Raw genomic sequence first — 14,156 nt, 5'->3', positions numbered from 1 at the left:
CAAAATTTTATAGTAAAATTACTGTGGTAAATTACATCGACACATCATGAAGGAATGTGTTTACAATTTTGTAAATAACAGAAAGTAATAATGCTTAATCTTAAAGGTTGTCGATTTAATCTGCTCTAAAAATTACTTGAAAATCAGTATAAAACAATCAAAAAGCATAAATTCTCACATAATAAATAATTGATTTTATATTTCATGAAAAAGGGCATAAAAATTTGATTGGACAGCAACATGAGATTATTTTCTTCTTTATCTTTTTGGTACCTTATTTGGATTCTCCTTGTACTCATACTTCAGTTAAGATATGTGCTTATTCTCTTTATTTCTCATATAAAAAGTAAAGTCACTTTTTTTTTTAATTTGTTAATTTACATTTATGCTCCTTTCAAAAACTATAATTGCACTCCCTCCTAAACTTCTTTACCTACCATTTTACCCCTTTTGTTAGGATTTCAATAAAAAATAACGATATCGACAAAAAATTTAAGCAAACTTGTAATTTGATCCCTCATCAAATATTTCCTATAATCTATTGACAACAATGCCTAGTAATATATTTATACCTACAAGGGGATAAGTGTAATATATATAAAATCAAAAGAGTGTGATTTCAACATACAGTAGACATGTGATATTGGACTTTGGTGATGGACTCGGGCCAATAAGTAAAAAGATTTGAGAAACGGAACCTGCAAAACAACACTTTAGCACTCCGATGTTCAAGTTAGTATTGGATATTAAGAGAAAATAATTGCGAAAAGTAAATCGCAGTAAGAAATCGAGATATGATTATCAAATCCGTAAGAGAATTCATGTTAAGAGTGCAATTTGAGTGCAAAGTAAGAATTAACAACAATATTTCAGAGTCTAGAAGTGTCCCATGCCTGGGGACCAAACCTATATTTATAGGGGGTCCTTCGGTGGAATTCTGCACGTTCCCTCTATTTTTGAAAAGAGTAGTTAAAGGCTATTAGGATAATTCATAACCTGCTTTTATTCCATGTTGATCTTTTTTTTAGGTAAATGTAAGTTTTATTAATAAAATAAGATCGTACAGTACAACAGTGTTCAACTGGTGGTTTCTCCCTCGACAGGCCAAGGGATACGCCATAATCTATATAACGCACATGAACTAACAGAATGAGATAAATTAACACTGATAATCCTCTGTCTAATCTTGTTGATGGAAGTCTATCCTCCACGTTGAGGGGGATTCTTCACCGATGAGTACTCCTAATCAACAAGGAATCATTCTGACCAAGGAGTCCAGGGCTTTAGGGGAACCTTCCTTGCCTCGTGCTCTCCATGTTGGTTAAGAGGCACACTTGGCGATCAAGTGTACGCGACATGGGGATGACTTGACATGAGACTTATGCCGATTATCTCTTGTTGGGCCACATTCTTGGGCCAGATCTGCAGGTCTCTTGGATTGTTGTCCCCTTCATGGGTTGTCGGGTTGATAGGGGAGACCCTAGGCTTTTTTATTCTTTCTTGGATTGTCGGGTTAATAGGGGAGATCCTAGGCTTTTTTATTCTTTCTCGGGTTGTCCCCTTCAGATGCCACTTCGAAAAGAATGGGCCCTGGCTCGTGTGGGTTTCCAAGTAGCCGAACGGCTGCTTATCGTTGATAGATGAGGAAACTGATGAAGAGGAGGTAGGGGGAATGAAGGGGAAGGGTCTTCTCCTAAGGAAGAAGAGAGGGAGGAGCCCCAATCGCTAATAGATTGGGATTGGTTGATCAATGACTTTCATATTCCCTCATCTTTTATTTATACTCCATTCCCTACTAGTCGATTCCATTCCTCTTCTCCAAATTATTTCTATTTCTTTTTTGCTCAATTACTGTCAGATTTACGCTTTCCCATTTCTTCTTTCTATGCTGATGTTGCTTGTCTTTTTCAAGTGTCCTTGAACCAATTGGTCTCAAACTCCTTTAGGGTCTTCACTAGCTTTTATATGATTTTTCGCTTCCATGGGTCCCCTATTGCTACTAACATTATTGCCCAGTGTTTTCAATTGAAACGGGCTGAAAGGGTTATTTTTATTTTTTTTTTCCCATTTTATGCCTCGGTGTGGGGTATTCTTCCTACCTGCCCCCTCATCCATGGACTTTCCCAAGTTATTGGATATGGGATGCCCCTCTCTCTATAAACATCGGAGCAAGGATAGTTGCCTTGTTTGTCTTCTTGAACACTTTGAACGAGGGCCCCTATGTCTGTCGATCTATAATTTGATGAAAGGCTCTAGGGCACTTTTGGCTTAAGTCCTTGGATGGAACCTTTAGAGGACTCCCTGGGTATTTTATATTTCTCCTTATTCTTGATTGCTTTATCTTATCAAGATCATGACTGCATTTTATTCTTTTTCTTGACAGTGGACATTATGTTCAGTAAGATAATGCGTGATCACGCTTCTGGGGGTTGTGTTGGGGGGACCGCTCCTTCCGAATCTCCTAAGGAGACCCTTGCATCTAGTAAGTCTAAAGGGAAACGTCATGTCTCTCCTTCTCCAAGGGTTGTGCTTGGAGGTTCTTCCAAAAAAGCTAGAATGAGTTCCTTGGGTACTCTCCCAATTAGCTCCACAAGACTTTCTTTTGGACCTCCCCCCTCCTTCTTTCAAGGATGAGATGGGTGCCCTCCTCAGGCCTTTTAATGCTTCCTTGGGCTACTTGCATACTAGCTAATTTTTAGAGCAGGAGAGAGGAAAGAGCTCCCCTTTGGTGGCCGAAATTATGAGGGGGACACTGACCTCTGGGGATAGGCACCTCCTAGCCCCCATGTCTTGAGAAGAGCCTGAGAGGATAGTCTCCTCATACTTGGTTAAGGTATGTTTTCTTGATTTGATTATTTTTCTCTCTTTGGAATGCTTCTTGATATTTTCTTCGTTCGCAGATGGCCTCCATATGTGAGGAATTATTTTCCCGATCCAAGGAGACCCCTCCCATCCCCCAGAGTGAGGCTCAAAAGCAAAAGTTAGATGAAAGGGTGGAATGTCTGGGTGTTAAGAATGCCAAATTAAATGAGGCAAAGAAGGAGGCCACTAGCCATTGCCAACAATTGGAGAAAGATCTGAAAGAGCTGCAAAAACAAGTTGTTGGCCATGAAGGTGCGATCAAAAAGGCGATTGCGAAGGTTGTGCTAGACTTTCCTTCTGGTCCGGATTCTTCATTCGGCCCAAAATCTCTTGCTCTGATCGTGTTTGCATTCTCAGCAGCGGGACTGTGTGTTCCCACAAACGATCACAATTGATGTTACGTAAAAATGTATAAATATGATGGCAAGATTAAAAAAAAATATTTTATCTATATTTAAACGAGATACAATCCTCGATATGCTACAAACTTTCCAATAAAATACATAGCCTTCTTTCTAGAGTCCAACCTCCTCACTGAAAAACTGAGGAGGTATATAAAAGATGTGATTCTAGTTTGGTATTAAAGAGAGTTCATACTTCACCAATGAAAAAAATACCTTGACAAGATCAATAAGTAGGAATTATTTTGATTTTTGTTTCTACCTCCAAAAAGACAAAAAAGATAGAGGTAGTTGTTTTGTAGATAATTGATTTCATCTATACTATCATGAAATTGAATGGATAAATTACAACAAGCTATCCTAATATTTAGTAGAATATGAATACCTTTTTTGGGAAAAAAGAAATTAGTTCAATTAGTGAATAATTAGATTAAAAGATTCTGAAAATAAGTAAAATTAAATGTATAGATATAAGGGAATTTTGATCAGTTCACCACAAAAAATTGGTAAAAAGCTAATGGATTGAGCTAGTTGATATACAGCTGTTAAAGTCAAAAGGGCATTCATAATTGTGCTAAAATTAAAAAAAATTGTTGTAATTTACCTTACTCGAAAAACATCCTTTTGATATTTTCAATCTTTTTGTCAGTCATTTTTTTTAAAATTTCTAAATTATTTAATTAATCTTCATTTCAATTTCCAGCTTCCTCTCTTATCGACTTATGCATCTCTTTTTCTTTTCATATTCTCTTTTTCAATATTTTTTTCTATTTTTTAAAAATAATAATTAATTTTAAATTTAAAGATAATTATGCACATTTATTTAAAATGCAACGTATATTAGTGTGTAAGCGACAACATTGTACTACACAATGATGATCATATTGATTGTGTCTAATTTTTTACTCGAATTTTATAAGTTCAAATTTGATTGAAAACATAAAATTATGTGTATGTATTATACCATAAACAGTCTCTGATTCAGTGCATTTATGAAGTAATAATTACCAAGACAGACATGTTCCAAACGAAAGATACATTGCGCAACAGTATAATCCATCCTAATCTTTAACAACAACTGGGAATTCATTATACGTAGAATTTGTCTAAAAATATAAATTACATTTTTCTCTAAAAAATATTTTAAAATTATACTTACGCTCCCTCTAAAAAAATTTTACTTACATCTGATCCCTTTTTTCATAGGGTCAATTATACGTAGAATCCCTTTAAATATGCGAAATTACACTTTCTCCAAAACTCATTTTGCAATTACATTTACAATCCTTTCGAAAATTCTCCATTTACACTTGACCTCCTTCTGTTAGAATTTGAATAAGAAATACAGACATTAACAAAAAAAATTATAAAACATTTTAATTTTGCTCCTCACTAGATATTTCCATGTATTTTTTTAATTTATTAAAAATATATGTATATTTTTGTCCAAACACTAACGAAAAAAAATCAGATGTAAGCAGTGAATTTTTTAAGAGAATGCAAGTATAATTTTAATATTTTTTCGATGGAAGTGTAATTTCGCATTTCCAGAGAAAATTCAATTATAATTAATTCTAATAATAATAAAGAAAGTCCACAACCTTCTCTATGATGTAATAGTTGGTGTATCTTTTCCGAATATATTTTGAGAAATTAGTCAGCTGATATGATACTGCAGTGGATGGGGAATTGATATAGGCATCAACATCTTTCTACTCTATTCTTTCTACGTCTATTATTGGTGAGAATCTGTTTCGAGTTCAACCCTTTGCTCTCTTTATCTCCAGAAATAACAAGAATATGCGCATTTTCATGTAGGGCAACCTAAATTATGCCTTTCCTAGGGTTGGTGTTTGCATACTCTATTCACTTGATCTTTAACCTGTGTTGTATAAAACGAAGCAAAGGTTAAGTTTTAAAGAACAGAAAGCAGCACCTCGGAGACCGATCTAAATAAGTACCATTAATTTGTGAAGAGGAAAATTTAGCCGAATACTCAAAATGGAAATAAATAAAAAACCATTTAATTGACACAAAGTTGAATTGAATTCATCAGTTTCAATAGTTGGAGAACATAACTACACTTGCCATCTTAATAAGAGGTACCAAAAAGCAAGCAGCTTCAACTACAAGGAAGTCTGATTATTCTCCAGCAACTTCTTGAAAAGTCATCAGTAATATGCTTTTCTTGGATTGTTCTGCAAAGATTTATATATTCAGAGAGAGGGCGGGGGGGTTAATAATTCAGCTGGAGATAAGTATGTCGCGGCTTAAAGGTACGTACAATCAGGGAAAATATTGATAACAAAATTAACTGCATGCCAGACGTTGATAACTAGATGAGAAGTATGAAAACCATACCAAAGGATTTGGCCTGTGTCGATAACCGAGCATCATCCGCTTCTTATACTGTTCATAGATGTCATCTTCAGCAGTAACCTCGCCTGGAGCGTGTGCGCCGACTCCCAAGTTATCCTTTTTAACATCTCCTGCCATAATAGGGGTTGCAATTCCACTTCTTGAGCTCCCTAGGCCCTCACCTGCAATTTTTACAGTCCAGTTAATGAAACAAGAATTCATTCACTAATTGTTCAATCTATTCATATGCAATGCAATCCAATACTGAATCCACCTGCGGTGACCACAATCACCCACTAGCATGCAGTTAAAGGGTGCAAGGAGATGTTTGCAAGTACTGTTTCCAGGAAGGGCAGGCAGCTAACACCTCTCAAATGTAAATTCTTATTTAGTATTTATGATCATGTTTTTCAACCAAAGCAAATTGCCATCTCTGCAACTTTGACAGAAATGATATCACCTTTGATAATAATCATCCTGTTGAACATAACCAAACTTGAAGAACAATCGCTCCTTGATAAAAGCATCATCGATATAGTTAAACCACTAATGTCGTCATATCCTGTGGGCAAAACATGCGTCATACCAAAGTACCTTCATTTTTGGACAATTTTAATACACATTTAGTAATGGATCTTCACCTACCAGCACTAGCATAGATAAGCTAATTGACTACTGTAAGGTATTGTTCAAAAGGGAGTCTAGAGAGATCCTCCACAAAAGGATATCTTAAAGAACAGTCAGCAAAAGGTAAAAAGAGAAACAAAAAGTCCAAGAAAATACTAGCACTAAAGGAAGATTGCAGTTATGTGATGCTTAATGTAACCAGCTCCCTTTACCTTCCTTCCACCCCATCTTAGATAAAAGTCTGTGACCGACATTATCAGCCTGAATTTTAGCTTTATCTGCAGCCTCCTGCGCAACTTTCTGTGCAGACACGTCATTACAGGTAGCCAAGAACTTCTCAAGCTCTTCAGGAGGAATATAATCTCCCATATGATGCCCTTTCTTCATAGGAGCTGTGTAAAGTATTATGCAAAAATCACCCGTATAAATATGAGAAACAGTGATATTCTAGATGATGTCAAGCATAACAATTGAATAGGAAAAATTGAATATAATCATTAAAATCTGTATCAACCTTGGAGGGAAGCTGGCGGGGGCATCTCATCTTTTGAGGGTTTAGGCGGCCTCAGCTTCTCTTCTTCTGCAGCCTTCTTCATGTAATATTCCATCATAGCTATAGGGTCTGAACCAGTTGTGGCACTTGATTCACCTATAACCAGTTGGCACAACTAGGATGAGTCAAAGACAAAAACAGACTCGTCCTAGCCCGGTAGGCATAAAAAGGACAAAAACATTCAGGGACTTGTTCTATCCCAGTAGGCATAACAAAGTACGCCATGTACATTACCGAAAAATGAAAAACGAATGCCGGGGGAGTGAAAATCGATCACATATATGCACAAAAAGAAGTATTAAATCCTTTAGCCCGAATACCAGTCATAGCTAAAGAATGGAAAAAATATACTATAACTACATTTTCAGTACTCCTCATACTAGGATACAAACACAACTTTGACCCTAGGGAATTCCTCAATGAATTATACATATGAACCACACACAGGAGCCTGGATGAGTCCACCACCTGAAGGCCCAACATGTTGGACAGTTATAAACAGCATGTTTGTTTCCAGGTAATTACAGTTTTTTTTTAAAGGGGAAAAGGTCCAAAAACTTTCTAGTTGCCCTATAATCCTATCTCCAAAAAATCCCTAAACTGAAGGAGGGCTTGCTACTGTAACCATCTTTCCCTCTTGATTCAATGCATTCATAAAAATAGAACAAAAGACCATAACTTGATCACAGGAAAGGGGGTGGGGAGGAGGACGATGAGGATTTCAGCATTGTTAATAATCTCTCCCTATTGATGCAATGAATGCGTAAAAATACACCCAGTTGGGGTTGGGGGAGAGGGGTTTGCGAGAAGTACCATGTCTTCCTGTCGTTTGTGATGATGCATGGGAAGATCCTATGTTCTCTGTGGCCTCGTATAGAGCTGAGGCAGGAGTTTGATATTTCAATTGCTGATGGTGGGGTCTCTGATAACCAGCTGCTGAATTAGGAGTTGTAATGCCTAAACCACCAGCAGATTCAACAGGTCCATATTAATTAAACAACCAATCAGAAAAGAATGGTGATGAATGCAAAAACTCATTTCATGCTAATTTAGTTGTTATTTCTGTAACACATGCGACATGGTCCCTTCGTAAAACATGACAAATGACCAATCAGGATAAAAGTGATTAGATACAAAACAATATCCACTAATCATGTTAATCAACAAAGAGAACTCCTGGTTTTCTATGTCCAATATTTTTAAATTGAGTTAGTCATGCCAACAATATAACTCGCATGTGTTATTTCTGTAACACATGCGGCATGGTCCTGTCGTAAAACATGACAAATGACCAATCAGGATAAAAGTGATTAGATACAAAACAATATTCGCTAATCATGTTAATCAACAAAGAGAACTCCTGGTTTTCTAAGTCCAATATTTTTAAATTGAGTTAGTCATGCCAACAATATAACTTGCAAAATGCAGCTGTAGCCAGGAATGGAGCAGAGGTGAAGGTGTAGGGCAAGATTTTACTCAGCCAAATTTTGTGCTATCTGATTTTTGTATATAATCAATCCAATTTCTTCTGAAAGAAAGCATTATTGACCACTATAATCAGAGAAATAAAAGAGGGATGCAATTGGTCTTCACTTTACTTCCTCTGACAAGTCACTTAGTTTTTAATCTCGACATGGTCCTCGATACAGCAGAGCGCTGTGCAACAGTACCCACATTTCACATAACTAATACCATATAAGTAGGTGACACTAGGGGCTGAGGTAATTTTGATTGCAGAATTGCATGATACAAACTGCTCAACAAGGAGAATATCAGTGCAATGCAAGATACTGCAAATGGCTTCCCAAAAACTATGCATAACAAATTCATAATTATCTACACAATATGGAATTGGTCATATTCCCTGGATACTTCTCTGCTCAAAGAACTTCAATGTTTCTAAAGAACTTCTGAATCAATACACTGACCACTTTGTGACACTTGGGAATCCCTGGTTTGGGACAAAGCCTTCTGTTCTTCATTAAGTCGATATTCATAATACTTGTAATCTGAACAACTTTCATCAAATAAAAACCTGCAGAAAATGAAATTGATTCAAACCATGGACGATAAAATCAAGGAGAGTTACAGACAGTTCGTTGAAACTTTAAGAACATATAGCACGCATTATTCCTTAGCATATAAGTTGTCGTACCCAGAAATAAACAAAAATCACAAAAGAAGGCTATTGCATAGGCAGCTCCATTTTCTGGAGGTGATCCAGAAGTAATACAAAATACTTACATACTTGAAACCACAATGTTTGTGTTAAATCACTTGATCATCACATTGTATAGTGGTCCCATAATTAAACAATAATCTCAAAGCATTACCGTGCATAAAAATAACCATGAAGAAGGAAAAGGATGAAGTTGAAAAGGACCAAAGAATCTGCCACTAAAATTTAGAGCTTGCAATCAACGAAAGAGAAAAAGAAGAAGCTGAAAGATGGGCTAGAAGAAGAAAATTTATGGGAAATAACAGTCCTAAGTAAAAAAAAATAAAAAGAGAACAAAATACAATATTAGCAAAATGAGAGAAAGAAAAAGTTTGTTAACAGCTGGTGTACACGCCATTATCATTCTGAAAACCTTGAAACAAGTGAGAAACCGTAAACAGAGAAAGGAAAAATCAGAGACCTATAAAATCTTTTTGTGACAACATTGACTCAATCGGATAGAAGCCTAGAAGGGGCACTAAATTGTGAAGAACGGACAGCAAGTTACCTTCCCAAGGTGACAGGGGCCAGATCTCATTCTACAGTTTATCCTGGCATGTCTATTGCCTTAATACTCATATGAGGCACAAAAAGGTTTCAGAACAGGTAGTTCACCAACACAAGGAAAACTTCCAACATAAGGACTCCAGAAGTTGGACATTTGCATAACAACTACCACAAAAATAAAGATCCATGTGTCTTTAATTAAATAACATGACACAAATGGATGGTAATCATGCTTAAGACATAGTTATTCCTAATCATACCAAAAAGAAAAATCTAAGCTGTTCTGAAGTACATATCTTGGTTTATATTTGATGTATCTGGCTTGCATAGTTGAAGTTTAAAACCAGTTATTTACTGAATCGAGTACTAGATATGCTGGTAATCTAGAAATTCATCATTTTGACAATATTATCATGTCTATGGTCTCATGTTAGAGGAAGAGATGACAATATCATCATGTCTATGGTCTCATGTTAGAGGAAGAGAAGTCTCTATGATGCTTTTTCTTTTGGATAAAGTATTAACAATTATCGCATACACATGACTTTGGAACAAAGTTCTTCAAATGGCATAATTGGATTCCATTTTAAGGGGGTCTATCTACCAAACAAGCATATTTACCTCTCTCTAGAAACAGCAGATATTAAACAACACTATGCATTATTGCTGACATCATGTTGAACATGCTGGAAACCCAAAATTAATAAAAAGGAAAAAGGATTATGCTCTTTACTCTACAAGGCGTACTGGTTCCTAGAAAAAATAATTCAAGGTAACAAGAAGATGGTAGTATGAATGAATATACTGGGGGCAAAATATAGTATCTGCTTCTGCCTACAGAAATATAATTCTGAGAAGCATGATGACCGAGAGATGCACAATAAAGGTAAGAAGAACTAAATGACTTCTACATAAATAAAGAGACATAAAAAGTGAAGTCTACATACTTGAAGGGGGTATCACCAGGATTTTTCTGTCTTGTTACATGCTCAAACTGCCTCCCATTCTTGGCCACAAAACTTGCTAATTTGTCAGCAACATTCCTCACTGTAGGATCACTTGGGGAAGGCGGTGCTGCATGTCACTTAAAGAACTGATTAAATTACGGACACCATGAAGAAGTGAGTGTTAATTACTCTTGTAGCAGGCCTGCCACATATTCAAATCTTTCAGTGAACATCTCTTTTGACCAACTTCGATAGGTGGTTAAGTAGAAGTTGCATTAATTGGGTAAAAGTAAATGAAGAATGTTATGACCTATTTATCTGCCAATCAGAGAAAAGAACCCCCAAGACAGTGCCACAGAAGCCATGTGTATTGCATCACTAGAAATTTTGGCAAAACAACCTAGCAAACAATGATCTAACTAATTGGCTCAGGCAAGTTAGGCTTACAGGGACCTCCAATCTAAGTTATCAGTGCTTAGACCAGCAGTGTCGGAAAAATACAGGGATTAAAGAAAAGGAACAAAGATAAGTTACATAACTAAGAGAAGTGACTCCAGGCAATACACTAAAAGCTAAACGGTGCATGATGAGTGCAGGATGAATGCACAATGTGTCTCAAATGACAGAATTGATGAGGCCATAGCCTCAGGTATGTCAAAGTCAAATGCTCCAAGCTTATTATAAGCATGATCCTGAAAATTCTTCCCAGCGGAAGATAAACAATGTATATATATATATATATGTGATCCAGTTAATTTCACTCCCGGTGAGCATATAAGAATAGATTAGCAAAAGAAGTTATTACCAACATCAGCTAGTCTGGATGACTGATCAGAGGCATCAAGCTGGGCCAACTTTGGCCGCTTTACTGACTCACGACCTGGAGAATTTCCAGCATCTCCTTCATCTTCATCCTCATCTTCACCAAACTTAATAGGGGGTGCGACAAGTTTTGACTTTTGTTTCAAGCTGAATGCAAATTTTCCATTTGAAGGAGCTTGTACTGTTTTCTGGGAGCCATTTGGCCTAAAGTTGATCGTTGTTTTACTAATGACAGTCTTCGGGCTCGAACTTACAAACGAACTTGGGCCTGACCTAGGTTTCTCCAACAGTTCAACCTTCTTCTCTTTCTCCTGTTGAAGCTGTTTGAACCTCTCCATGAATGATCCATCATTAACAAATAAGCCAGGATCTTTTGCTTTATCCATAGCCTAAAACCAGGTGTGTTCCCTGCTTACAATCAGCCACTGCATAACGTGCAAGGTCACAAGATAGTTAGCCACACAACTGACTCCAAATAAGCAGCATTCTCAAGTATTAAGATAAAAAATAGTTCTTATCCTGAATTACAATAAAATCCTAGGTGTCAAATATACATATGTATAACTCTGCCAGTGAGCAATGGAAGTAGGAAATAAAAAACATAAAAACTGCATCAAGGAAACAGCTTTTTTAAGTACCTATCTGACAACTTTCCAGTGACCTGTAACTGCAGATGTTTATACATAGTTGTTTTAAATGCAATCTTCTAAATAACAGGAAAAAGACAAATGAGAAGTGAAGGAAATAAAAACCAATACTACTCCTCAAGACGCCACCTCAAACCTTCGTAATGAAGATGCCTTCTTTCTTAATTTAATGAAGACGAATCCGTTCTTGTGGGCATAATATATTCCATAAAAGCCAATTTTTCAACCAAATAAAATAACCATTTGCAAATCTAAAGAAACAGCCATGTACAAATAATATTCCCCAATGACTCTTCCCTATATGTGTAATAAACAAGAAAATAGATAAATAGAAGAATGCAGTTGAGAAGAATTAAAAGAATCTTAGCTATCCTAAAAGTAAAGGGAGGAAAGAGTCTCCACAGAAACATAGATTCAATCCAATGGATTGACATTCAACCAAGCATGCATGCCGTCGGTACACTTCTTAGAACATATGCGTTTCAACAACAGAGATCCACCAAGAAAACTTTACTAGAAATATAAATTCTAGGTTTAAACCCCTTAAAATCACTAATCGTATCAACACTCCATCCAATCATACACCAAGCCAAAAGATAAGTTTATCAAACCCCCTCAACTTAATTGATCGTTTCAATCTAATGCATGAAAAAAAAATTAGATCAACTAAGATTGATTCATTTAAAAACCCCAAGAGATTCAATCCGCGAACAGTATTACCAACACGACAAAAACAATGTACCCAAAAGAATACAATCTAAACCCTGAATTTGGAAAACAAAACAAATCCATTAGCATCGGCAAGCCTTTGCTTACCTGATTAAAGGTGCACTGAATCGATTAATTGCAGTGCGATTGATGAACGAGAAAAATCGGAACCCTAATCGAGTATATTTGGAGAAAAGTCAGTCGCACAAATTAGGGCAAGCGTTCTTTCGTGAAGAAAATGTTTTGAGGAATGGAGAAAGACGAGTCTACATTGGACTTCGCTTATCATAAATTTTAACGAAAATTACTATGATTGGAAACGGGCTGGGTTGTCAAGCTCAAGATCCGACCCGTACAGATTGTTTTTAAATTGGGTTACGACTTACGACCCATTTAGATCTGATTGATTGAATTCCTTAGACTCGATTAAAAAAAAATTAAAGTAACTAAAAAATATTTTTTTAAAATAATACTATCTTAATTTTAAAATAAGAAAAAATACATTATTAAAATATTTTTTTTATAAATTTTTTATTTAATCTATTTCAAATTAAAATTTTCAAAATATATGTAACTTATTTATATATTAAAACCTAAAACTAGTTTTAAATTATTATTTTTATAGTAATATTATTTTATGCATTATATTTAAGTATAAATGAAATCCACATACATTTTTTATATATGTATTATACATTACATATATATATATCATAAAGTATCAAAATTTTGTATTTAACTGCTTAATGCTTGTTGGTTCAATTGACAGAGATGGATGACTTGGGTCATATCATTGAGTCCAACTCCATATGGCAGCATGGGAGTCGTGTTGTCAAGTAATTTATACGTATTTTCTATAAGTGATCTATAATTTTAGTAGTATAAGTATGTTTATCAACTTTTTTTCTCCAAATAAAAAGTCCGAAGGGGGCAACTGTTTTATATCTATTCATACTATTAATTAAGTGGGAACAACCCATAATAAACCATTCAATTGGTTTCATTTTATTCAATTGAGCTCTGTCGACCTTTTTAAACAAACTATTTTATTTAATCAGACTATATCCGCCACTTCGAAATTGTAAATAGCCTATTAGGACTTGTTTACTTAGTTGGATTAGATATGATATTATGTCCAATTGAAGATTGTAGCTTGTTTGTTTGCTTCACATCACTTGACTCGAATATTAATAACAGACATTCGGGGATTTGGCCTGTATTATTTGGACAAGTAATGCACCCAATTTGGTGGGATTATAAATCTTTTTGGTTATAGATTAATTTTTCCTTACCCCTATTATCCAAAATCATATTATGTTATTTAAATGATTATCATTGCGTGAATCCTATGTGGTTTGAAAAATTCTTATTTGAATTTGATCCGATCGAATTAATTACAAAATAACTGTTCACGTTCGTTATGTAATATATTATTTTTCTTAGATTGTATATTGATCAAAATATATGTGTATTGCACTTGTATTCATATTTAATTGAGTCGGGTCC

General features: G+C 35.4%; 1 protein-coding gene across 2 annotated transcripts; it reads right to left on the bottom strand.

Moving 5' to 3' along the window:
- Positions 5,266-12,929, bottom strand: LOC105173481 (SURP and G-patch domain-containing protein 1-like protein). 2 transcript variants are annotated; one of them, XM_011095232.2, is made up of 9 exons: positions 12,759-12,927; positions 11,279-11,720; positions 10,474-10,600; positions 8,730-8,836; positions 7,615-7,758; positions 6,763-6,897; positions 6,461-6,640; positions 5,625-5,803; positions 5,266-5,461 (listed from the first exon to the last, which is right to left on the bottom strand). In XM_011095232.2, exons 2-9 carry the CDS (start codon positions 11,679-11,681, stop codon positions 5,435-5,437), a joined length of 1,302 nt encoding a protein of 433 aa, XP_011093534.1. In that variant the 5' UTR covers positions 11,682-11,720; positions 12,759-12,927; the 3' UTR covers positions 5,266-5,434. The 2 variants fall into 2 exon arrangements, with proteins under 2 accessions (XP_011093534.1, XP_011093535.1); XM_011095233.2 differs by lacking the exons at positions 8,730-8,836; positions 10,474-10,600 and having other exon boundaries at positions 12,759-12,929.

Source organism: Sesamum indicum, linkage group LG11 (genome assembly GCF_000512975.1).
Source record: "Sesamum indicum cultivar Zhongzhi No. 13 linkage group LG11, S_indicum_v1.0, whole genome shotgun sequence".
NCBI classification, from domain to species: Eukaryota; Viridiplantae; Streptophyta; class Magnoliopsida; order Lamiales; family Pedaliaceae; genus Sesamum; species Sesamum indicum.
This window is presented reverse-complemented; position numbering and strand designations above follow the sequence as displayed.

Excerpts from the sequence above, each read along its gene's own strand:
- LOC105173481 (XM_011095232.2), bottom strand. The coding sequence starts at position 11,681 with ATGGATAAAGCAAAAGATCCTGGCTTATTTGTTAATGATGGATCATTC. Across the intron at positions 8,837-10,473 it reads CCTGGTGATACCCCCTTCAA|GTTTTTATTTGATGAAAGTT; the intron begins GTATGTAGACTT and ends CATTTTCTGCAG. Across the intron at positions 5,804-6,460 it reads TAAGATGGGGTGGAAGGAAG|GTGAGGGCCTAGGGAGCTCA; the intron begins GTAAAGGGAGCT and ends TAAAAATTGCAG.